At 36.7% G+C, this 26,248-nt stretch overlaps 1 protein-coding gene and 1 long non-coding RNA gene across 6 annotated transcripts in view; one reads left to right on the top strand and one right to left on the bottom strand.

The window, feature by feature from the left end:
- The window catches only part of LOC134734052 (uncharacterized), a 293,059-nt gene extending 283,259 nt beyond the window's left edge, over positions 1–9,800 (bottom strand). For both annotated transcript variants that reach the window (XR_010117455.1, XR_010117456.1), the window contains exon 1: positions 9,414–9,800. This is a non-coding gene — a long non-coding RNA (uncharacterized lncRNA). The remainder of the gene's footprint in view (positions 1–9,413) is intronic.
- DEPDC1 (DEP domain containing 1) overlaps positions 8,936–26,248 on the top strand; it is a 29,660-nt gene continuing 12,347 nt past the window's right edge. The window contains exons 1-10 of one of the 4 annotated variants that reach the window (XM_063625274.1): positions 9,076–9,351; positions 10,108–10,269; positions 12,078–12,343; positions 17,157–17,313; positions 17,730–17,848; positions 18,268–18,398; positions 20,070–20,117; positions 22,968–23,108; positions 24,156–25,007; positions 25,446–25,618. In XM_063625274.1, coding sequence (XP_063481344.1) covers positions 10,240–10,269; positions 12,078–12,343; positions 17,157–17,313; positions 17,730–17,848; positions 18,268–18,398; positions 20,070–20,117; positions 22,968–23,108; positions 24,156–25,007; positions 25,446–25,618 — 1,917 coding nt within the window. In that variant the 5' untranslated portion in view covers positions 9,076–9,351; positions 10,108–10,239. Of the gene's footprint in view, positions 9,352–10,107; positions 10,270–12,077; positions 12,344–17,156; positions 17,314–17,729; positions 17,849–18,267; positions 18,399–20,069; positions 20,118–22,967; positions 23,109–24,155; positions 25,008–25,445; positions 25,619–26,248 lie in introns of all 4 variants that reach the window. The other 3 variants (XM_063625273.1, XR_010117454.1, XM_063625275.1) reach the window with 3 other exon arrangements.

Here is a 26,248-nt window from a genome sequence, read left to right as displayed (position 1 = left end):
ACTGAGAAAACTGGAACTAGACAACTTAAACTTCAGAAGAAGATAACAGCAACATATATATATGTTGCACACACACACACATACATATATATATACACACACATACATATAGATACACACACACATACATATATGTACACATACACACACTTACATATATGTGTGTATATATAGATACATGTGTGTGTATATGTATAATATATATATATAATATACCATTTCATACCTTCCTACTGATGTATGGACTTGAGAATAATACGGCTTTTATGGGTTTTCCAGGATTGCTCTCCCTTTTTTTGTTCATTTGTAGTTTTATTTCTCCCTTCCTCCTCCTATTTTTTTTTCTTTGTAGGACATGAGACTGCACAACCTGTTAATAATGAGCTTTTCTAACAACATAGACCTTTCTAGGAATAAACCATCCTAGCCATGAGAGATGAGACAAAACTCAAGACCACAGACTCATTTTCTTCTAAAATGTTTTCTCTGAAGATTTTAAAAAGAAAAGGAGAGAGAAATTCGAAAGAAAAAAAACCTGGGATCCCAACTCACTATGCCAAAAGGAAAAAAATTACCTGAAAGCTGAATCATGCAAGAAGCTACCTTTCCTTTTGTTCCTAAACAAATATCTACAGTAAAAGTTTAAAAATCTTCACAGAAGGCCGGGCGCGGTGGCTCATGCCTGTAATCCCAGCACTTTGGGAAGTGGAGGTGGAAAGATCACCTGAAGTCAGGAGTTCGAGACCAGCCTGGCCAACATGGTGAAACCCCGTCTCTAATAAAAACACAAAAATTAGCTGGGCGTGGTGGCAGACACCTGTAATCCCAGCTACTCGGGAGGCTGAGGCAGGAGAATCACTTGAACCGGGGAGGTGGAGGTTGCAGTGAGCCGAGATCGCACCATTGTACTCCAGCCTGGGTGACAAGAGTCTTATTCATAATTCGTATTCCCAAGCCTAAATCAAGAGTAGGCAATACAGAAATAAATAAATAATAATGAGAGAATAGAAAAGTCTTCCTGGAGATGAATGAAAAACTGAGCATAAAAGAAAATTAAATAGAAGCTCAGCTGGAAGAATTCTCTCAGAATTTGAAGAAAAAAATAATAAAAGGAAACTTATAGAAGGAAGGACATCAGAAAATTAAGATAGATCCAGAAGATCAAATAATTAATAATAGTTTCAGAAGCAGGGAGGACAAGAGGCAGGAGCAATTTAAAAGAAAAAAATTTAAAAAAAAATTTAGACCAGACAAAATATTAGACAAAATTCATGAAATAAGTCTCATAACTAGACATAGCATGGTGCAATGGCTAACTTCAAGGATAAATAAATTTTACAGACTTCAGGAATATTTTATTAAAGGTTACCTAGAAAGGAAAGACAATTAGATTATATTCCCTATATATAAAGTTTCCCTTTTGTGATGGATGAAAAAATTCATCCATTCACCAAATATTTATTAAATTCCTACTATGTGCTGTTTAGGGGCTGGAGATAGAGCAGTAATCAAACTGGATAAAGTCTTGGCCATGGAACTTATTTTCTAGTGGGAATATATGAATTCCATGGGCAGAATGAGGAAAGCCTACTAGAATAGATAATTTCTGTCTAGGTGGAAAAAATTTGTCTCACTACATATAATACAGGGTACATGCGATTCATTTTCTTTTTTTAAAATTTTTTTATCTCCATAGGTTATTGGATAACAGGTGGTGTTTGTACATGAGTAAGTTCTTTAGTGGTGATTTGTGAGATTTTGGTGCACTCATCACCCGAGCAGTGTGCACTGCATTCTATTTGTAGTCTTTTATCCCTCACCCCCTTCCCACCCTTTCCCCTGAGTCTCCAAAGTCCATTGTGTCATTTTTATGCCTTTGCATCCTCATAGCTTAGCTCCCACTCATGAATGAGAATATACAATATCTGGTTTTCCATTCCTGAGTTACTTCACTTAGAATAAGTCTCCAATTTCATCCAGGTTATTACAAATGCCATTGATTCATTCCTTTTTATGGCTGAGTAGTATTCCATCATATATGTATGCCACAATTTCTTTACCTACTTGTTGATTGATGGGCATTAGGTTGGTTCCACATTTTTGCAATTTCAAGTTGTGCTGCTATAAACATGCATGTGCAAGTATCTTTTTCATATAATGACTCCTTTTCCTCTGAGTAGATATCCAGTAGTGGGATTACAAAATCAAATGGTAGTTCTACTTTTAGTTCTTTAGGGAATCTCCACACTGTTTTCCATAGTGATTGTACTAGTTTACCTTCCCACCAGCAGTGTAGAAGTGTTCCCTATTCATCGCATCCACACCAACATCTATTTTTTTTTTTTTTTATGGCCATTCTTGCAGGAGTAAGGTAGTATCACATTCTGGTTTTGATTTGCATTTCCCTGATCATTAGTGATGTCAAGCATTTTTTCATGTTTGTTGGCCATTTGTATACCTTGTTTCGAGAATTGTTTATTCATGTCCTTAGCCCATTTTTCGATGAGATTGTTTATTTTTTTTCTTGCCAATTTGAGTTCATTGTAGATTCTGGATACTAGTCCTTTGTCAGATGTATAAATTGTGAAGATTTTCTCCTACTCTGTGGGTTGTCTATTTACTCTGCTGACTTCCTTTTGCTGTGCAAAAGCTCTTTAGTTTAATTAAGTGCCAGCTATTTATCTTTGTTTCTATTGAATTTGCTTTTGGGTTCTTGGTCATGAAATCCTTGCCTAAGCTAATGTATAGAAAGGTTTTCCAATGTTATCTTTTAAAATGTTTGTAGTTTCACGTCTTCAATTTAAGTCCTTGATCCATCTTGAGTTGATTTTTGTATAAGGTGAGAGATGAGGATCCAGTTTCATTCTCCTACATGTGGCTTGCCAATTATCCCAGCAGCATTTGTTGAATAGGGTGTTCTTTCCCCACTTTATGTTTTTGTCTGCTTTGTCAAAAATCAGTTGGCTGTAAGAATTTGGGCTTATTTCTGCGTTCTCTATTCTGCTCCATTGGTCTCTGTGACTATTTTTATACAAGAACCATGCTATTTTGGTGACTATGGCTTTACAGTATAGTTTGAAAGCAGGTAATGTGATGCCTTCAGATTTATTCTTTTTGCTTAGTCTTGCTTTGGCTATGTGGAATGTTCTTTGGTTCTGTATGAATTTTAGGATTCTTTTTTCTAGTTCTGTGGAGAACACTGGTGGTATTTTTATGGGAATTTCATTGAATTTGTAGATTGCTTTTGATGGTATGGTCATTTTTACAATATTGATTCTACCCATTCATGAGCATGGGATGTGTTTTCATTTGCTTGTGTCATCCATGCTTTCTTTCAGCCATGTTTTGTAGTTTTCCTTGTAGAGATCTTTCTTCTCCTTGGTGAGATATATTTCTAAGTTTTTTGTTGTTATTGTTTTTATTTTGCGCAGCTACCGTAAAAGGGGTTGAGTTCTTCATTTGATTCTCAGCTTGGTCACTATTGGTGTATAGAAGAGCTACTGATCTGTGAACATTAATTTTGTATCCAGAAACTTTGCTGAATTATTTTATCCGTTCTAGGAGCTTTCTGGAAGAGTCTTTAGGATTTTCTAGGTAAACAATCATATCATCAGCAAAAAGTGGCAGTTTGACTTCCTCTTTGCCTGTTTGGATGCCCTTTATTTCTTTCTCTTGTCTGATTGCTCTGGTTAGGACTTCCAGTTCTATGTTGAAGAGAAGTGGTGAGAGTGGGCATCCTTGTCTTGTTCCAGTTCTCAGAGGGAATGTTTTCAACTTTTCCCCACTCAGTATTATGTTGGCTATGGGTTTGTCATAGATGGCTTTTATTATATTGAGGTATGTCCCTTGTATGCCGATTTTGCTGAGAGTTTAATCATAAAGCGATGCTGGATTTTGTCAAATGCTTTTTCTGCATCCATTGAGATGATCATGTGATTTTTGTTTTTAATTCTGTTTATGTGGTGTATCACATTTATTGACTTGTGTATGTTAAAACATCCCTGTATCCCTGGCATGAAACCCACTTGATCATGGAGAATCATCTTTTTGATATGCTATTGGATTCGGTTAGCTAGCATTTTGTTAAGAATTTTTGCATCTATGTTCATCAGGGATACTGGTCTGTAGTTTTCTTTTTGGTTATGTCATTTCCTGGTTTTGGTATTAGGGTGATACTGGCTTCATAGAATGATTTAGGGAGGATTCCCTCTTCCTCTATCTTGTGGAATACTGTCAATAGGATTGGTACCAATTCTTCTTTGAATGTCTGGTAGAATTCTGCTGTGAATCCATCTGGTCCTGGACTTTTTTTTAAATTACCATTTCAATCTCACTGCTTATTACTGGTCTGTTCAGGGTATCTAATTCTTCCTGATTTAAGCTAGGAGGATTGTATCATTCCAGGAATTTATCTATCTCCTCTATTTGAGGTTATTTGAATTTTCTCTCTTCTTTTCTTGGTTAATCTTGCTAATAGTCTATCAATTTTATTTATCTTTTTAAAGAATCAGCTTTTATTTCATTTATCTTCTTTATTTTTTTGTTTTGATTTCATTTGGTTCTGATCTGATCTTGCTTATTTCCTTTCTCTGCTGGGTTTGGGTTTGGTTTGTTCTTATATCTGTAGTTCCTTGAGGTGTGACCTTAGATTGTCTGTTTGTGCTCTTTCAGACTTTTTAATGTAGGTGTTCAGGAATATAAATTTTCCTCTTAGCACTGCCTTTTCTGTATCTCAGAGGTTTTGATTGGTTGTGTCACTATTATTGTTCAGTTCAAAGAAATTTTTAATTTTCATCTTGATTTCATTGTTGACCCAATAAAGAATGCAGGAGCAGTTTAGTTTCCATGTATTTACATGGTTTTGAAGGTTCCTTTTGGAGTTGATTTCCAGTTTTATTCCACCGTGGTCTGAGAGAGTGCTTTATATAATTTTAATTTTCTTAAATTTATTGAGGTTCATTTTGTAGCCTATCATATGGTCTATCTTGGGGAAAGTTCCATACGCTGATGAATAGAATATATATTCTGCAGTCGTTGGGTGGAATGCCTTTTAAATCCATTTGTCCCAGGGTATAGTTTAAATCCATTGTTTCTTTGGTGACTTTCTGTCTTGATAACCTGTCTAGTGCTGTCAGAGGAGTACTGAAGTCCCCCACTATTATTGTGTTGCTTTCTATCTCATTTCTTAGGTCTAGCAGTAATTGTTTTATAAATTTGGGGGCTCCAGTGTTAGGTGCATATGTATTTAGGATTGTGATATTTGCCTGTTGGACAAGGCCTTTTATCATTATATAATGTCCCTCTTCATCTTTTTTAACTGCTCTTGCTTTAAAGTTTATTTTGACTGATATAAGAATAGCTACTCCTGCTCATGTTTTGTGTCCATTTGCATGGAAGGACTTTTTCCACCCCTTTACCTTAAGTTTATGTGAGTCCTTATGTGTTAAGTTAGTTTCTTGAAGGCAGCAAGTAGTTGGTTGCTTATCCATTCTGCAATTCTGTATTTTTTCAGTGGAGCATTTAGGCCATTTACATTCAATGTTAGTATTGAGATGTGAGGTTCCATTCCATTCATCATGCTATTCATTGCCTGTATACCTTAGTTTTTTTTTTAATTGCATTTTTGTTTTATAGGTCCTGTGAGATTTATGCTTTAAACAGGTTCTGTTTTGATGTGTTTCCAGGATTTGTTTCAAGGTTTAGAGGTCTTTTTAGCAGTTCTTATAGTGCTGGCTTGGTAGTGACAAATTCTCTCAGCATTTGATTGTCTGAAAAAGACTGTATCTTTCCTTCATTTATGAAGCATAGTTTCACTGGATACAACATTCTTGGCTGATAATTGTTTTGTTTGAGGAGGCCAAATATAGGGCCCCAATCCCATCTAGCTTATAGGGTTTCTGCTAAGAAATCTGCTGTTAATCTGATAGGTTTTTCTTTACAGGTTACCTGGTCTTCTGTCTCACAGCTCTTAAGATTCTTTCTTTCGTCTTAACTTTAGATAATCTGATGATAATGTGACCAGGTGATGATCTTTTTGTGATGAATTTCCCAGGTGTTCTCTGAGTTTCTTGTATTTGGGTGTCTAGGTCTCTAGCAAGGCCAGGGAAGTTTCCCTCTATTATTCCCCAAATACGTCTTCCAAACTTTTAAATTTCTCTTCTTCCTCAGAAATGTCAATTATCCTTAGATTTGGTTATTTAACATAATCCCAGACTTCTTGGAGGCTTTGTTCATACTTTCTTATTCTTTTTTTTTTTTGTCTTAGTTGGATTGGGTTAATTGAAAAACCTTGTCTTTGAGCTCTGAAGCTCTTTCATCTGCTTCTTGAATTCTATTGCTGAGACTTTCCAGAGCATTTTGCATTTCTATAAGTGCATCCATTGTTTCCTGAAGTTTTTATTGTTTTTTAATTATGCTATCTATTTCATTGAAAATTTCTCCCCTCATTTCTTGTATCATTTTTTGGATTTCCTTAAATTGTGCTTTGCCTTTCTCTGGATTGCCCTGATTAGCTTAATAACGAACCTTCTGAATTCTTTTTCAGGTAAATCAGGGATTTCTTCTTGTTTTGGATCCATTGCTGGTGAGCTAGTGTGATTTTTGGGGGATGTTAAAGAACCTGGTTTTGTCATATTACCAGAGTTGGTTTTCTGATTCCTTCTCATTTGGGTAGGCTCTGTCGTAGGGAAGGCCTAGGGCTCAAGGCTGTGGTTCAGATTCTTTTGTCCCATGGAGTATTCCCTTGATGTAGTGCTTTCCCCCTTTTCCTAGGGATGTGGCTTCCTGAGAGCCGAGATGTAATGATTGTTATCTCCTCTGGATCTAGCCACCCAGCAAGTCTACCAGGCTCTGGGCTGGTACTGGGGTTGTCTGCACAGAGTCGTGTGATGTGAACTGTCTGTGGGCCTCTCAGTCATGAACACCAGCCAGCACAGTATTTGGGGTGTCTCCCGGGTCCTGCAGGAGCAATTCACTTCCTTCAGATGGTCTATCAATTCTCTCAGCTTTCCTGATTTATTCCTGCAGTTATTCTGGAGCAAAAGTTCACAGTGCAAGCCTGCACATTCTGCTCTTTCCATCCAAGTGGGAGCTGCAATCTAGTCCTGCCTCCCATCCACCATCATCTCTCCAGCTATCTGAATTAAGTTCTGTGTGGCTTGGGATGCCTCACAATCATGGCAGAAGGTGAAAGGCACATCTCACATGGTGGCAGACAAAAGAAGAGAGCTCATTTTCTTTTGCGATACTCATTGTATCACAATGAGTAGATTAGGTTAGGTTCAGCTAGAAGAGCAAATTAACAGAGGCTCATATTTCTTTCATATATAAGTCCACAGCTAGGCAGTTCATGGGCATTACAGCATCTCAGCTGCACAGTCTTCAGAGATCCAGGCTCCTCCAACCCTACACATTTACCCTGTACTTTCCCTCCCATGACACACACACATACACACACACACGTACACATACACACACACATACACATACAGACATAGCCCCCAGTCAGGATTTGGGGAATCCCAGGAATCAGCATTTTAACAGGTATTGCAGGAAATTCTAAAACATGTAGTTTGTAACCCACTCTGAGAAATTCTAATGTAGGAGAATTAGGAAAAGGATGATAAAGTGACTCTCACAGAATTGGTAATGAGAGGAAATAAAATGACTTCCAAGATTTAAACTATGCAATCGATGAATAAATTGTTAAGAGCAAAGGTATGCAAAGTTACCTTAAAGAAACTCAGACCACTCACATTTAACAAAAACCTAACTTTTGAATATTTTATCATCTAAAGACACTATAAATGTGAAAGTGGATGGTGCAGAGTGAATCCACAGCCACAGTGGATTATTAAGGTACTATTAAGCTGTGGCTACTTATATCAAAGGCTGTATGTGAGATGATTTTCAACTTGGAGAGCTGGGCAAAAATAAATTTTGGCTTCCACAGTCTCATCTCCATTTCCTTCTGAAAGGAAAAAGAAAAGAAAAAGGAAAATCCTGGGACAATGTATCATAAAGCCAGGTAAGAAACAGTTAACATTATTTTGTAACATCAATCATTTTACTTTTCCTTAACATAAGTGGAAAATTGAGTAGATTGTTCCTGTTTACCAAGTGTGTTTTGAAAATTCCTACCCACTGGTCCTGGTAAAAAATAGATGTGTTTCTGCCTAAATAACCCAAATTAAGGAAAACTCCACAGACCTACACTACCACTCCCTGAACATTTTCCTTTATCTCTTCTTTTTACTGCATCCTATCCTCTTAAACTGCTATTTAATTTCCAAGTGAATTCTTCCACAGCTTCAAATCACTCAAGCAATCTCCTACTGTACTAAGGGATTCTTAGCATCAAATAGTTTCAGACTGGTGACAGGGTATTTATTAAAAGCGTCAAGTCTGTGCTTTGCCAAGGAGACCTAAGACTGAGTAAGTCTCTTCAACTCTCAGAATGTAGTTTTTGTCATTTGAAAGTTGACTTCTGTTAAAGATTTATTTTCTAAGATCCCAGTGAAATTTTAAGTGTATAATCATGATCCAAACATAACCAAGATTCTTATACAGTGGTAGAGTTTAAGGGAAGCAATTTGACAAGTTGTATACAACCTTTCCCAAGCCCCACATTGTATGTACTTAAGAAAGTCTACCTATAATCCATTTTATTACCCAATTGGGGGATTCTGAATGATCCATTTTACTGCACAATTAAGGGGTTCTGAACCTACGTTTTAGCACTTCAGAGAATCATGGCCCCTGCTGAGAGAGAGAGGAGAGACAGCAGAGAGAAAAACTGAGACATATATCCATCAAGCTGCTTTGCCTTCTAAGCTAACTGCTGAAGATCCTGTAGGGCCAGGCAGAAAAACCGTGTTTTCTTGTCTTTTCAAATTTCAAATTTCCTTAAACCACAGGCTGGACTCAACTAAACAGCTCATCCTCTCTGAGCACGAAAACAGGACTCCGTGACTCCGCCTCGCCGCAGAAGGCAGCAGGGAGAAGCAGCGCCAGGGAAACCCGAGCCTGTCCCACCGAGGCGGTCCCAGGCCAGCCCAGCCCACCAAGGCCTGCGCCAGCTACCGGAGCCCCAGGACGCAGCCGAGCCTCCCGGGCCCCCGCCGACTCCTTCCCGAGGCTGGCTGTGGCGTCATGTGACCCGCGGCGCGGCCAATCCGCGCAGCCCTCGATGCTATTCAAATCGGCGGCGGGGCCAACGGTTGTGCCGAGACTCGCCACTGCCCCGGCCGCTGGGCCTGAGTGTCGCCTTCGCCGCCATGGACGCCACCCGGCGCTGACAGACCTATGGAGAGTCGGGGCGTGCCTCCCGGGCCTTATCGGGCCACCAGGCTGGTAAGACAGCTCGGAAAGACGGGACCGGTTGACGGCAGTCACCACCGTTCGCAGTTTTTTACCTTGGTCGGAGGGATGAGTCCCGGGATCCCTGGGTTCAGGGAAAAGGCTGGCGAGGAGGAGTAATGGGGATGCGACCCTGGCCGGACTCACCGCTCCCTCTGTGCTGAGGGTCTGGGCCTCGGGTCGGAGAGGAAGCGCCGCGCGTATAGGCCGCTCCAGACTCGCTGTGAGGAGCAACTCCTGTGCCTGGCGTGGCCGGCGTCCCCTGGGGGCGCCTTAAAAGATTCCGATTTGGCCGCTCACCTCGCCTGATTTTCTGCCCGCCTCAGAATGAGGGAACCATTGGGAATGAGGCCCAAAGCTTTGTAGGCTTAGGTGGGGGGCAAGCCCGAATGTAGCAATTTTGTTTATTGAACCCATGGAATTTAACGCAGGATGTAGCGGCCGAATAGCACTAGGATAACAGCTGCCTGTCTCAAAACGGTATTTCCGAGTTCCCATCAGTAACCACTGCTGGTGGTCCCTGAATTTGCTCGTGCAGCACTCCTAACGCGTTTTGTGCAGTTGGGTCTTCGGTTCTATAGGATACTGTGGTGCTGGTTATCGACGTTAGGTGAGTCCCCTACCTTCTGCCAGCCTGCTTCCACATTGGTAAAGGTTACTAATACATGCTAGCCTTAAGGGGTTTCCCAGGAGGATGCTGTTTTTGAAAGTGTGTTGTGATCTGCAGAACAACAAGCATTTTCCTCTTAGGAATGCCCTTCAGGCGAGCACGTATTATTAGCCCTACTTTACCAGTGTGCACACTGAGGCTGACAGACGTTAAATGCCTTCTAAAGTCACATCAACAGCAAGTGGCAGAGCTAGAATTCAGATCTTCCTGGTATGGCGATCTTACATGGATTCTGCTACTTGGTAAGTTATTGGCTATATTTATCAATATGAAGGATAGAATTTAGGACAGGAAGGAACCTCAATCAGGTAGTCCTGCCACATTATTTGAAACCCATTAGATGAAAGTAGTATAAGCACGCTGAAAAAGAAAACATGCACCAAATGCTTACTAATACTTCACATATATTACATCATTTTATCATTACAATAAGCTCACTGGTTAGGTCCTTTTGTCCCTGTTTTGTGGTTAAGGAGATTGAGGCATAGAGATTGAAGATAGGCCCCAAAAGTCATAAACAATATTGGTAGAGCTAGAGCTGGGAAACCAGCCCTACTACTCTTAATTCCAGAGCCTGTTCTTAAAACCACTACCCTGTACTGCATCTCAGGAAAGCCATTCTGTACTCTCCCTTAGTACAGAGACCCTTTCTGTCATTTTTATTACTGTGTCCTCAGGCCAGTACAGAGTGAGCAGCTCAGTATCAGTTTCTTGGGTAAATAAATATATAAAGTGGGAAAGTGTGGAAAGAAAACAATATAATCATCCAGTTTTCAGCCCTTAAATTTGGTATCGGGGCCACATAGGTTAGAAAAGCAGTAACATAGTTAGTAGTGGCATAATGGGTTGCAAATTAGATTTGACCACTAACGTAGGATTTTTCTATTAAAAAGTGATGTGTTTATTCTATACCACCATCACCTCCATGCTCCACCATTAGAGCTGTCATAAATATAGAAGTTTGGCTGATTTGAGGACAGTTTAGAAAATATCAATATCTTTGCAAAATGTACATGTCACAGTGTTACTAAACATGCAGTGGACTTTACAGCTTAATTTATCCCATCTGTTCTATGTTCACTACAGGAATCTTCACAAAAGAGATGCTATAGTAAATACATAAGCCATTTTTCATGTTAAAGATATTTCACCAGTAAAACTATTGCCTGCCATAAGTTTTGTTTGGCCAGCACAGTAGTTGAGAGTACAGGTTCTAGAGCCAATCACACCTGGGTTTGAATGCCTAGGTTCATCACTTAGCTGTGTGACCTTGGTCATTTTATTAATCTCTCTGTTTTCCTTCTGTGAAAAATGAGAAATTAACAGTACCTATTCATAGAATTTGGGGTAATCAAAGTGAAATAATGAATGTGAAGCACAATGCTACCAACATTAATATTAATTGAAGTAAAAAAACAGGGATAAATGTTTTCTCTATTGATTGTAGTTCTTCCTTATTTTTAGGTTTCTTAAATAAGCTCAGGATCTTAAATAAGATCAGCCAATGAAGTGCTTCTAATAAAAAAGCTATTACATAAAAATGTTACTACAGCACTAGAATTAATAAAAAGAAAGCACAGTAAGATATAAATTTTTATTTTTTGAGACTGAGTTTTGCTCTTGTTGCCAAGGCTGGAGTGCAATGGTGCAATCTCAGTTCACCGCAACCTCTGCCTCCCTGGTTCAAGCGATTCTCCTGCCTCAGCCTCCCGAGTAGCTGGGATTATAGGCATGCGCCATCATGCCCGGCTAATTTTGTATTTTTAGTAGAGACGGAGTTTCTGCATATTTGTCAGGCTGGTCTCAAACTCCCGACCTCCGGTGATCCACCCACCTCGGCCTCCCGAAGTGCTGGGATTACAGGCATGAGCCACTGCGCCCAGCCAGATATAAAATTTTATATAGCACAAATAAGATGAATGATTCTTCGAGACTTTTTATGATGTAATCAGATGTGAATTAAAGAATTGTCTTTACCTAATGTACTTCAAGTCAATATGAGATTTGATTTTTCTTCGATTTTTAAAAAATATTTTCCTTCTTTTTACAGTGGAATGAAGTTACCACATCTTTTCGTGCAGGAATGCCTCTAAGAAAACACAGACAACACTTTAAAAAATATGGCAATTGTTTCACAGCAGGAGAAGCAGTGGATTGGCTTTATGACCTATTAAGAAATAATAGCAATTTTGGTCCTGAAGTTACAAGGCAACAGACTATCCAACTGCTGAGGAAATTTCTTAAGAATCATGTAATTGAAGATATCAAAGGGAGGTGGGGATCAGAAAATGTTGATGATAACAACCAGCTCTTCAGGTAACGAACAGATATGTAACTGTAAAGCTGAATTACTGTAAAGTTTTACCTCTACTTATATTATACTTTTACTATTAACAGCAGCTTCTTCAAAGAAGTTTTATTTCTTTGGAAAACTATTAATGCTGTTAGTTCAACTAAAATCATTTAGAAAAATTGTAATGTGAAAGTTGATTGCTACAAAATTTAAAGTTTTTAAGTGTTAGATAGCATATAAAATTAAGTAGGGAATTGGAAGGGAAGTAGTGAGGTATTATCACTTCCGCATATTCTGAACGCTTTTTAACATTTTAAGGACATATTACTGACCTTTAGTTGCACAGTTTCTAGATTATAAGTTCACAGATCCTTCCCTTCAAACATATAATTTAATTTAAGAATACATGTAATAGGATAATGGCAAATCTTACATAACAAATAACAGGACCAGGTGAGGCGGCTCATGCCTGTAATCCCAGCACTTTGGGAGGCTGAGGTGGGCGGATCAACTTGAGGCTAGGAGTTTGAGACCAGCCTGGCTAACATGGTGAAACCCCATCTCTACTAAAAATACAAAAAATGAGTTGGATGTAGTAGCACACACCTGAGACTGAGGCGTGAGAACTGCTTCAGCCTGGGAGGTGGAGGTTGCGGTGAGCTGAGATTGCGCCACTGCACTCCAGCTTGGGCGACAGAGCAAGACTCTGTCTCAAAAAATAACAATGATAACAGAAGAAATATACCACAGGTTAAAGAGAATATTAAGCAGTTAAGATATAACAGAAACTCTGTTTGATGGTTTACATATGTGTTCTTATTTAATGGCTATAGTAGCCAAGCAGAGTAGGTATTAACCCCTTTTAACAGATGGGGAAACTGAGGCCATGCTTCAACAAATCTTGTTCTGTCTGCCTGAAATGTTTTTGCACTGAGACACTGTACACAGTTGTCAGGCTAGTAAACTTACACATTTCTTTTAATCTCAGCTCCTTTATAGCCTTTTCTGTGGAGCTTTTCTGACTCCCACAGGTCAGCGTAATTGCTTTTTCTCTTATGACCTACGGTTCTCTGTTATATAGCCATTAAACTAGGCCTGTGGAATGTAATGTCCATGCTTTTTTCTTTCTACAACATTAGGTACTTTTCAAATGAAATGTCTAAGAATTTATTGTTTCCTATGTACCAAAAATGATTTATTTCATACAAGTAAACTATAGTAACAATCATATGAATAATCCATTTTGTATAGCACTCTACAAATCTCTCCTCTCTTAACTAGTCCTCAGTTATCTTTGTGGGCTCCTTTACTGCTGCTCATCCTTTAACTCTCCCATCGTCAAGTTTCTCCCCTTGTCCTTACTTCGCCTTCTCCCTAGGCAATCTCATGCCATGTCTTCACCTACTTTTCTTAAGACTTTCAGGCCTCTCCTGAAATATCTTACCTGAGCCTTTGGCCCATTTTTTTCAACTGCCTCCTGGAAAGGTGCTTCAAATATACCATATAGAAATATGACTATCACTCTCTAACCTAAATTTTGTCTTCTTAGGTTTCCTATCTGAATAAATGGCATTGCCTTCCTTATAGTTACCTTGATTCTTTCCCTTTCTTCTCCTTTAAATATGATTTAGTCTATTGTGCTGCCTAAGTAGTTCTCTGATCTGTACACATCTCTCTCCAAGATGAATCTTCTTTTTGTTAGGCTATAATTCTTACCTGGATTTCTCTTTATTTGTTTTGCTTTTGTTTTACCTGGATTTCTGCATAAATCCTCAACTAGTTTCTCTGCCCCTAGTCTTTTCTGCCTCCTGGGCTCAAGCTATCCTCCCACCTCAGCCTCCCAAGTAGTGGGGACTACAGGCACACACCACCACACCCAGCTAATTTTTGTATTTTTTGTGGACATGGAGTTTCACTATGTTGCCCAGGCTGGTCTCAAACTCCTGAGCTCAAGGGATCCACCCACCTTGACCTTCCAAAGTGCTGGGATTACAGGCATGAGCCACCGCACCCAGCCTCTCCTAGTCTTTTACGATGGTAACGAAACTATAAAGTACGTAACAATAAAGTTTACCAAAAATGTGTAAGACCTTATTGGAGAAAAGTATTAAATTGTATTCAATAGAATAAATGGAGAAAGATACCCTGTTCATGAATGAAAATACATAGTACATGTATATACAAGTCAATTCCTCCCAAAATGAAATAGAAATTCAGTGCATTTTCATTCAAAACTTCAATATAGTTTCTTTGTGGAACTTGATAAGCAGATTCTAAAATTCATTTGGTAAAAGTCTTAAGAGAATTTTGAAGACCAAGGTCAGACTTCTGAGGTCTTCAAACTTTTGAGGTCACTACAAACTTTTTGAATAAATTTGATGTATGGGGCCAGGCAGAGTGGCTCACACCTGTAATCCCAGCACTTTTGGAGGCCAAGGCAGGAGGATCACTTGAACCCAGGAGTTCGAGACCAGTCTGGATAACATAGGGAGACCCTGTCTCTACAAAAAAAAAGAAAAATTAATTAGCCAGGCATGGTGGCATGTGCCTGTGGTCTCATCTACTTGGGAGGCCGAGCCCGGGAGGTTGAGACTGTAGTCAGCCATGATCACACTACTGCACTCCATCCTGGGTGAGAGTGAAACTCGGAGAAGAAAAAAAAATTGATATATGGTAAAAGATACGATAAAGTGAAAAAACACCAAACCACATATTGTTTATATACATTTATTAAAAGTATAAAAGAATGGAAAAGAAATACAACTATAGGTTTATTTTATGAAACTGTAAGTTTATATTTTACTCTCCCTTAGGAAGAGGGAGATAGGAATGAGCAAAGACTTTCATTTTTTTTAAAAAAGGAGTTAATTACACTCCCACCAACAGTATTTAAACATTCCACTTTCTCTGCAACCTTGCCAGCACCTCTTATTTTTTTATTTTTTAATAGTAGCCATTCTGACTGGTGTGAGATGGTATCTCATTATGGTTTTGATTTACATGTCTCCAATAATCAGTAATATTGAACTTTTTTCATGTGCTTGTTGGCCACATAATATGTCTTCTTTTGAAAAGTGTCAGTTCATGTCCTTTGCCCCTTTTTTAATGGAGTTGCTTTTAAATTTGTTTAAGTTCCTTGTAAATGCTGGATACTAGACCTTTGTCAGATTCATAGTTTGCAAAAATTTTCTCCCATTCCATGGGTTGTTTGTTGACTCCATTGATAGTTTGCTTTTGCTGTGTAGCTCTTTCATTTAACTATATCCCATTTGTCAATTTTTGCTTTTTTTGCAATTGCTTTTGGCATCTTCATCATGAAATCTTTGCCCGTTCTAATGTCCAGAATGATATTGCCTAGGTTGTCTTCCAGGTTTTTTATAGTTTTGGGTTTTACACTTAACTCTTTAATCCATCTTGAGTTAATTTTTGTATATGGTGTAAGGAAGGGGTCCCATTTCAATCTTCTGCATGTAACTAACCAGTTATCACAGCACTATTTGTTAAATAGGAAATCATTTCCCCCATTGCTTGTTTTTGTCAGCTTTGATAAAGATCGGATGGTTGTAGGTGCATGGCCTTATTTCCGGGCTCTCTATTCTGTTTCATTAGTCTATTTGTTGGTTTTTATACCAGTACCATTTTGTTTTGGTTACTGCAGGCCTGTAGTATAGTTTGAAGTCTGGTAGCCTGATGCCTCCAGCTTTGTTCTTTTTGCTTAGGATAGCCTTGGCTATTTGGGCTCTTTTTTTGGTTCCGTATGAGTTGTGGACAACAGTTCAGTGATTCATTAAAATCCTAAAACCAGAATTACCATTTAACCTAACAATCCCATTACTAGGTATATACCTTAAGGAATATAAATCATTCTGTCATGAAGACACATGCACACGTATGTTCACTGCAGCACTATTCACAATAGCAAAGACAAAGAATCAACCTGAATGTCCCTCAGTGGTATACTGGATAAAGAAAATGTGTACATATATACACCATGGAACACTATGCAGCCATAAAAAAGAATGAGATCACGTACTTTGCAGGAACATAGATGGAGGTGGAGGCAAACTAGCTAAGGAACAGAAAACTAAATACCACATGCTCTCACTTACAAGTGGGAGCTAACTGATGAGAACACATGGACACATAGAGGGGAACAATAGACACTGGGGCCTATTGGACAGTAGAAGGTGTGAGGAGGGAAAGGTTCAGGAAAAATGACTAATGGGTACTAGACTTAATACTTGGGTGATGAAATAATCTGTACAACAAACCTCCACAAGTTTACCTATATAAGAAACCTGCACATGTACCCCTGAACTTAAAAGTTTAAAAAAATTAAAGGAGAAGTCTGGCAAAATGTCAACAATTGCATAGGTTGCCAGTTACATACATGGGTATTGTTTTATTATATCTTTGAAGTATTTTATATTAAAATAAAAGGAGGCCAAAACATTACAATCAAAAGCAGCAACAGAAATTAAGTTCCAGAAATTAGGACAAATACAAACAAAAGAGGGAATGTACAAACTAGGTAACTCATCAATTTAGAAAATGTAGCATTCTAGAGCCATTTTGTGTGTGAGCAATACCCCTCTACCAGAACTGACCCTAACAATAACCCTGGATTATCCAGAAATAAAGTTAAAATATACACAATATACTAAAGAAAAAAGGAACCTCTTTTTTAAAGGTTTAATGGGAAATTTATTCATCTAGAATCTTTATTACTTGGTAGTATTAATAAATCAGGCCCTTTATGTGAATTTTAAAGTAAATAGGCTCTAAAAATTTGTTTCTAATCTCACATTATTTAATTGCTTATTGTTTTTAAACCAGATTTCCTGCAACTTCGCCACTTAAAACTCTACCACGAAGGCATCCAGAATTGAGAAAAAACAACATAGAGAACTTTTCCAAAGACAAAGATAGTATTTTTAAATTACGAAACTTATCTCGTAGAGCTCCTAAAAGGCATGGATTACATTTATCTCAGGTAACACATCCTTTTACTAATTACTAGTTTAAATATAATTATGATGTACTCAGTAATAGAATCATTAAAAGTAAATGATTCTTTAATATTTAAAGCCAGAACTGAAACCTCCTAACCTACATTACATTCTAAAAATGTATATATAAAATTGTTTGTAACCCATAGAAAGAGTAATAAAAATGGTAGTGAGACATAATTGAAAATAACAGTTATATAATTTAAGTGTGTTTTGGTTTAAATGGATTTGAGGGTGGTAGGGACAACTGCAAAATTAAAAACTCCATTACCATTTACATTATTTCTTCAGGAGACACTTTATAGCTCCACAATGGACTGATAGTAATAGAATTATTGTTGCTTTCAGTATTTAAAAAATTTGAGCATAACAGATTAAACCAAAATAATCCTTTTTTCAGGAAAATGGTGAGAAAATAAAGCATGAAATAATCAATGAAGATCAAGAAAATGCAATTGATAATAAAGAACTAAGCCAGGAAGATGTTGAAGAAGTTTGGAGACATGTTATTCTGATCTAGTAAGATAAAATTAAGCTTTAATGAAGTTTCTGAAGTGTTCTGATTATTAATTTGACATTTTCATCAAAATATGCAAATGAATCAGAACAGATTAATTCTCAAAGCTTAGAATGCAACCTGTATATGTGTTTTTAAATAAATACTCTTGTTATAGCTCTAGTAGAGTAGAAACTGAATGTTTTGGTATGATTCACCTTTTCTTTGAATCAACATTGTGGCCATAGTTTGGGATATATATTGGAATCCTTTTAAGATTATTGAGATAAATATATTTGAAAGGGGATACTAAATATAAGTCTTAGAAATTTGGTTAAGAAAAATAAAATATTCTGATGGCTTTGTTTACTAGTCATTCATTCATATGTATAATCTATCCTATTTATGAAGAAAAAAAGTTAATATTCTTTCTTCTATTTAGCCTGCAAACCATTTTAGGTGTGCCATCCCTAGAAGAAGTCATAAATCCAAAACAAGTAATTCCCCAATATATAATGTACAACATGGCCAATACAAGTAAACATGGAGTAGTTATACTACAAAACAAATCAGGTTGGTATTAATAAAATAATTGGAACTTTTAAAAACTTGCCAACAAGGTTGCAGCTATAGTAGTGTAAAGAGAGACCCAAATGTTGAAAATAGAATACTTTCATGGAGCATCAGAGGGGCTATCATAAGTTCTGTAGTAATAACAATGGAATAATTTTTAAGTGAGTATTATTCATGCTAGTATAAGAAATATTTTATCTGCTAAGATAGATTCATGCATGGTATTTAAAAAATGACAAAGTTAAGCATCCAAAAGGTATACAAATATAAGAAAAGTTTTGATTAAGCACATTTTTGTTGAGGGCCTCCAACGTGTCAGACATTGTGCTAAAGATTAATAAGTAAGATAGAAATGGTCCATACTCTCATGAGGCTTACATGAGTAGTTATGTACAAATTAACAGAAGTCGAACATATATACAAAACTGTAATAACACAACAAAATAAGCTCAGACTTTCAAGATGAGGATTCTAAAGGGACTGGCTTTTTTGTTTTATATATTTATATAGTTGATTGATTTCAGATTTAGATACAAAAATCAGGGAAATAATTCAAGCAAGATAGATGTATTAGAAAACTTAGATTGTGGGAAAGGTATTCATAAATCTCTCAAAATTGTAGCTAATGTTTTATGATAAGTTTCTGGCTGTGGAATTAACTGACATATATTACTTTGGTTTTCTTTTTATGGGCAAGAACTTTGAGTTTTTAATTGTAGGAGCAAAAGGTAAATGTTAAAACTGATGAGTTTGCTATGTGGCATATGCATGTGGCTGTAGACCAGTCCCTTCTTCCATTACCTAAAATAATATGGTTAACAATATATTCCCTCATTTAAGATTTCTATTCTTTGTAACCCTGTGTAAAACAAATGCTATGGCCAGGCACGGTGGCTCACGCCTGTAATCCCAGCACTTTGGGATGCCGAGGCGGGTGGATCACGAGGTCAGGAGATCGAGACCACGGTGCAACCCCGTCTCTACTAAAAATACAAAAAATTAGCTGGGTGCGGTGGTGGGCGCCTGTAGTCCCAGCTACTCGGAGAGGCTGAGGCAGGAGAATGGCATGAACCCGGGAGGCGGAGCTTGCAGTGAGCCGAGATCGCGCCACTGCACTCCAGCCTGGGCGACAGAGCGAGACTCCGTCTCAAAAAAAAAAAAAAAATGCTAGATTTCTATGGAACATACTTTATTTAGTGTCACTTGAAAGATTTTTAGCAAACTTCACTATAAAAGCAGCATAATAATGAGATACAGTTCATTTCAATCATAGGTCTCACCCAAATCAGTAATATTCAAATAGCATAGCAATAGGCAGAATAGAAACAGGGATGAAGAAAAGATAGTGGTAATAGATAAAAATGAATATGGAGTTTATATCTAAACACTCCCTCAAAATAATCCTCAATTTGGCAGTATTTAATTGTTATATGTAATATGAATCAAACTCAGAATCTCTATAATTGTTTCAGACTTTTTCTATTTTAAAATACTGATTTGATCCTGTGTCTTATTAAACATATAATACTTTTTAATCCTGGTAATACACACATATACAAGTGTAACATGTATGTGTATGTGTATATATATATAATTGCACATAAGCGTGATATGTTGAAATATACTATCATAAAAAATGTATGGTTTACTTAGTAATTTTTTTTTGTGTAGATGACCTCCCTCATTGGGTATTATCTGCCATGAAGTGCCTAGCAAATTGTAAGTTAAATGTGTGTGTGTGTGTGTGTGTGTGTGTGTGTGATATTGATAGTATTTAACAAGAACCAAGGAAATTTAATAAAGTCCTGATAAAATTAAAGTATATCATTTCTCTTGATATATAAATGAAAGTCTAGTGGAATTTATTATATTTTGGAGCCCTTAACTTTTTCTGTTAAGAAAGGTGATTTTTTAATTCAAGCCTATTATTTATGGTTTAGTTCATATATATTATAAAGTCATAGCCTAGAGGATCTCAGAGGATTTTTTAAGTGCCTCAGTGAGGCTCAGAGTTCAAATGGCTTGAACTCCTTGGGATTTCTGTAGTGTAGAAGCATAGAATACTAGATATATTAATGTGACTTTATGTTATGAAAAAAAAAGATCATCTGTCATTGTATTAGTTTGTTCTCGTGCTGCTATAAAGAAATACTTGAGACTGGGTAATTTATAAAGCAAAGAGGTTTAATTGGCTCATGGTTCCACAGGTTGTTTAGGAAACATGGCTTAGGAGGCCTCAGGAAACTTACAACTTACAGTCATGGCAGAAGGCAGAGGGGAAGCAGGCATGTCTTACATGGCTGGAGCAGGAGGAAGGTTGTGTGCAGAGGTGGTACACGCTTTTAAACAACCAGATCTTGTGATAACTCACTCAGTATCACAAGAACAGCACCAAAGGGGAAATACATGCCCATGACTCAGTCATCTCCCACCAGGCCCCTCCTCCAACACTGGGGATTACCAATTTGGCATGAGATTTGGGTGAGGACAGATCCAAACTTTATCAGTCACTAATCCAGAAATTTTTTTAGCATTTAATTGATCGAGCTTTTTCATAGTGATCAGTGATAATTGATTTTTGTAACATAAAACCCTAGTATGAGTACAAAATCCTAATTGCTTTCAAAGTTAATTTTTTAAATATACAAAGATATAAGCTAAATCATCAAAAGCTAAATTATGTTTTAGTAGTTTTAGTTACAAGTATAATTTTCTAGTTCATACAAAATTAGCATTTTCTAAAATGCTAACAGGGTTTTATTAATGTTCAGGGTAACTTTATATTCCTTTGTTGTCCACTGGGTGTCAAGATGATAAAATGACATTGAATAAATAGCAATAAAGTAAATACATTTAGAGAAACATTTTATTTATCAAATTAAGATAAAAATCTTTATTATGAACTTAAGACTTGAATTTGTCTCTCTACTTTCCAAGTATAGTTAGCTATTCTTCTCTTTCATTCCTTTGCTCATGGTTAAGAATTCAGATAGGCATACTGACAGGGATTTCTCTGACATCTGGTCTTTAGGGATTGTGTCTTCCTTCTCTTTTCAGTCTATGTAATACCTAAATGATACAAATTATATAACTTACTGGATTCCAAATTAGCAACAATGTATTTAGCCAGAGGCAGAGTTAAGACTTACTTTACTTGTTATTCCATCCCCCAGAGTAATTCTGTGAGATGTAGGAATTAGTAATCAGTATACCATCCCAATTTTTCCAACAGAGAAAACCAAAGCTTGGAGTATCTTCTTTTAGTGCAAAGGAGCTACAGCTCAAACCTAGATTCTCTATAAATTCTATATTTTTAATATTTTTAATTCCTGTAAACATGTATTTTCTGTCTTAGAGAACTTTCTAATGATTATCAAATCTTTTATTCCACATACTATTTCTTATGTCCTTAGAAAAATATCTGTTTTGCTCTGTTGTTAAGAGTGTGTGTGTGAATTGTTTTCTTTAATTCTTTTTCAGTGTGCGCTCATATTTGTGTGTCCATACAAAAGTTTGGAAACAGAGAAGAAATATTATTTGGACTTGGGAAGAGAAACATTTTAACTTGAAAGATAGTATAATGGCTCTAAAACCTAGATGCATACCACAGTCATCTAGGTATTTAGCATACCATACCACTAAAGAGACTCTCCAGAGATTCTGTAGGTCAGGAATTAAAAAAAAAAAAAAATATATATATATATATATATATATATATGCCTCCAGAAGATTATTATAGTGAAGGTTCTCAGGTTAGTGTTTGGAAAACACTCAATTAGTGAACCAGAAGCAAACATTTCTAGGTCAGTAAATTTCTGGCCCCGCCTTCATGGATTATGGTCTCTGTAGAGGAGTTTGTATTTTTAATAGGCACATTGGATGATTCTGTGATGTAATCCATGAACCACACTTTAAATGTTGTTGGAGCTTTAAAAGTCCTGGGCCTTGCTCTTATTTTACACTGCTCTAACTTCTAATTCAAACTTTGCTAACAGTCTTTTTCATCTTGGGCAAGGTACTCTCAGCCTCAGTTTTCTTATCTATGAAATGAGATAAAATCTTATTTTTGAGGAAAACACAAATGAGTAGGTATGATTATTTCAATAGTTGTGTCAAGCTTAAGAAACAACAATGTAAAGATATTTAAATTCATTAAGGTTATGCTTCATGTCAGACAAAATATATTCATGAAAATGTAAATTTACAAAAAGACAATTTGAAGGAATTATTTGTGTTGTCCAAATATTCTTTCCTTACAAAATGAATTACAATAAAATCTTATTAAACTAAGCTTCCCTGATGCTTTTAAAATGATATTAAAATTTTGCTTTATGTGTGATTTTTCAGGTATACAAATGTTAAAATAAAACAAAATACTAGCAATTGACTGCTTCTAGTGGAAAGATAATGAGGAATAATGAGATATACCCTTTAAATTTTTGAACTGTAGCAGAATTTGTTGTTAAACCTAGCTCCTTCATGAAATACAGATTTTATACTTTTTATATTTAAAAATTGTATTTAAATTAAAATATACTTTACTTTTTTCTCTTGCCTTCTACTTCTTAGGGCCAAGAGGCAATGATATGAATAATCCAACTTATGTTGGATTTGAACGAGATGTATTCAGAACAATCGCAGATTATTTTCTAGATCTCCCTGAACCTCTACTTACTTTTGAATATTACGAATTATTTGTGAACATTTTGGGTATGTATGGATTTTACTGATTTTAGTTCATTTTGTTAAAGTTTTCAAATTTCTTATAATTTAGAAGATCTAAAACCATAAGTAAATATGAAGATGGCAGCCTACAAATTACTTTAAAATTCAGTGAAATAAGATCCCCAGGTTACTCATACTTCCGCCCAGCCAGCTACCAATTTGGGACTTCCCTCAACCCCCTACCAGATTCAATAATTCACTACAATGATTCACAGAACTCAGAAAAGCACTTTACCTATGACTATTAGTTTATTATAAAAGCTAGATCTCAAGAATAGCCAAATGGAAGAGTTACACAGAACAAGGTATGTGGGTGTTGGTGGCACAGAGTTTCTCTACCCTTTCTAGTCATGCCGTGATCCCAGCACATCCATGTGTTCACCAACCTAGAAACTCCCTCAGCCTGCATGTTTTAGAGTTTTAATTGAAGTTTAATTACCAAGGCATGACTGACCAAGTCGTTGGCCACTGTTGTCAATTGAACTCAATCTCTAGCCCCTTTCTCCTCCCACAAGGTTGTAGTTGGTGATGAAAATTCGAACCATGGCCAGCCCTCAGTTACCTTAGCATGAACTCAGATATGCTGAAATAGGCTTGTTATGAGTAACCAAAAACTTCTATCACTCAGGAAATTTCAAGGGTTTGTAGGAGCTCCATACCAGGTACCAAGGACAAAGATCAAATATATGTATTTTATTATACCACAATTATATTTATGAGGTTTCTAGTACTTACAGACTGAGAACAGATTTTTTAAACATATTCTGGCTCAATCCATTTAATTAGGCTGTTGAAATAATTTTTTAAAGTTATATTACAAGTGGGAAAACCACTCATCTGTCTTGCACGTTTGTAACCGAATGTTGCATGTGTCCTATTTAAGTGGCTTCTGAATTAAGCAACTACTGTGTATACTATACTAACAATATATACTATAGTAATGCTTTATTTTTTAACTTTACTATTGTTTTTGTTTTATTTTTGTCCACTGTCAAACAGTTGCATCTTAATTTTTGTTTCATTTCCTGGTAGTTGTTTGTGGCTACATCACAGTTTCAGATAGATCCAGTGGGATACATAAAATCCAAGATGATCCACAGTCTTCAAAATTCCTTCACTTAAACAATTTGAATTCCTTCAAATCAACTGAGTGCCTTCTTCTCAGTCTGCTTCATAGAGAAAAAAACAAAGAAGAATCAGATTCTACTGAGAGACTACAGATAAGCAATCCAGGATTTCAAGAAAGGCGTGCTAAGAAAATGCAGCTAGTTAATTTAAGAAACAGAAGAGTGAGTGCTCATGACATAATGGGAGGAAGTTGTCATAATTTAATAGGGTTAAGTAGTATGCATGATCTATCCTCTAACAGCAAACCAAGATGCTGTTCTTTGGAAGGAATTGTAGATGTGTCAGGGAATTCAAGTAAAGAGGCATCCAGTGTCTTTCATCAATCTTTTCCGAACATAGAAGGACAAAATAATAAACTGTTTTTAGAGTCTAAGCCCAAACAGGAATTCCTGTTGAATCTTCATTCAGAGGAAAATATTCAAAAGCCATTCAGTGCTGGTTTTAAGAGAACCTCTACTTTGACTGTTCAAGACCAAGAGGAGTTGTGTAATGGGAAATGGAAGTCAAAACAGCTTTGTAGGTCTCAGAGTTTGCTTTTAAGAAGTAGTATAAGAAGGAATAGTTATATCAATACACCAGTGGCTGAAATTATCATGAAACCAAATGTTGGACAAGGCAGCACAAGTGTGCAAACAGCTATGGAAAGTGAACTCGGAGAGTCTAGTGCCACAATCAATAAAAGACTCTGCAAAAGTACAATAGAACTTTCAGAAAATTCTTTACTTCCAGCTTCTTCTGTGTTGACTGGCACACAAAGTAAGGCTGTTGCTTTCAATGCATGCAATATTAACTTTTAGTGTTTACTAACTCTGTGTTTTGCTTACCTGGCTTTTCTTCCTTGATGTTGCTTAATTTTTTTTCCTCCAAGAGGAATTATTATAAAAGACTTTTGTCTGTGACATAACCAAGATTTATTCTATTTACCTAAAGCACTTATTTTCTTTTTTGCAATTTCATTTATTCTGAGTCACTTTATTTGTAATAAGTGAAGAATTTTAATACTTAGAAATAAGTTGTAAAGAAAATAATGAGAATCTTACCATGCTTTAGAGGAATGTAATTTCTAGAAATAGTTAAAAGAAATGAAATACTAAGATATTATTTTACCTTCTTTATATAGTTGTATATACTGGTAGTATGAAAGCAACTAGTGTCATTGATGATTTTGGGGGGGCGGGTATTTTTGTATTCTAGGTTTGCTGCAACCTCATTTAGAGAGGGTTGCCATCGATGCTTTACAGTTATGTTGTTTGTTACTTCCCCCACCAAATCGTAGAAAGCTTCAACTTTTAATGCGTATGATTTCCCGAATGAGTCAAAATGTTGATATGCCCAAACTTCATGATGCAATGGGTACGAGATCACTGGTAAGTTGATTTCTTATGGAAAGAATAAGTCTGATTCATAAACCAAAATAAAAAACCAGACTACGTAAAAGTACTACTCAAGTGATGTCTTAGTCTTAAAGTGCTAGATTCTTAGGTTGGAAAGGCTCTTTAGCCTTTCTTAGCAGCAAAATTTTGGTGTATTAATCTTTTGTGCACACTCTGTTATACTTTCACATGCTGGTGTTAATCTTGACTAAGGACTTTGCCTGCTCATTCATCCTGAATCACTTCAGAGTGATTGACCAGTCAGACCACGTTATGTTGCCTCGTGCCAATTGTTTGGTGGATAAGGAAGAGGAAATGTAGGTACTGTTGAAAGCTTAAGGAGACTATCACTGTGGACGCAGAGAACTAATGGAACTTAATACAGTAAGTCAGTGTTTCAGAGATATATAGTAATGGAAAAGTAGGTCATTGTGGACAAGAAGTTGGGAAGCACTATTGCCAAACAGCCTTAGGCTCCTTGTGAAAATGAGGACAAGGGCATTTATATGCAGATAATTGATTGGAAATGAACTCTTGAAATAATATCTTTAATCTCTCTCTTTTTTTTTAAGTCACCACTTCCTCAAAATGCAACTTCAATTTACAAGAGGTTCTTATAGCAAG

Source organism: Symphalangus syndactylus, chromosome 12 (assembly GCF_028878055.3).
Source record: "Symphalangus syndactylus isolate Jambi chromosome 12, NHGRI_mSymSyn1-v2.1_pri, whole genome shotgun sequence".
Lineage (NCBI taxonomy): Eukaryota > Metazoa > Chordata > Mammalia > Primates > Hylobatidae > Symphalangus > Symphalangus syndactylus.
Note: the sequence above shows the minus strand (reverse complement) of the source record. Positions and strands in the feature narration are given on the sequence as shown.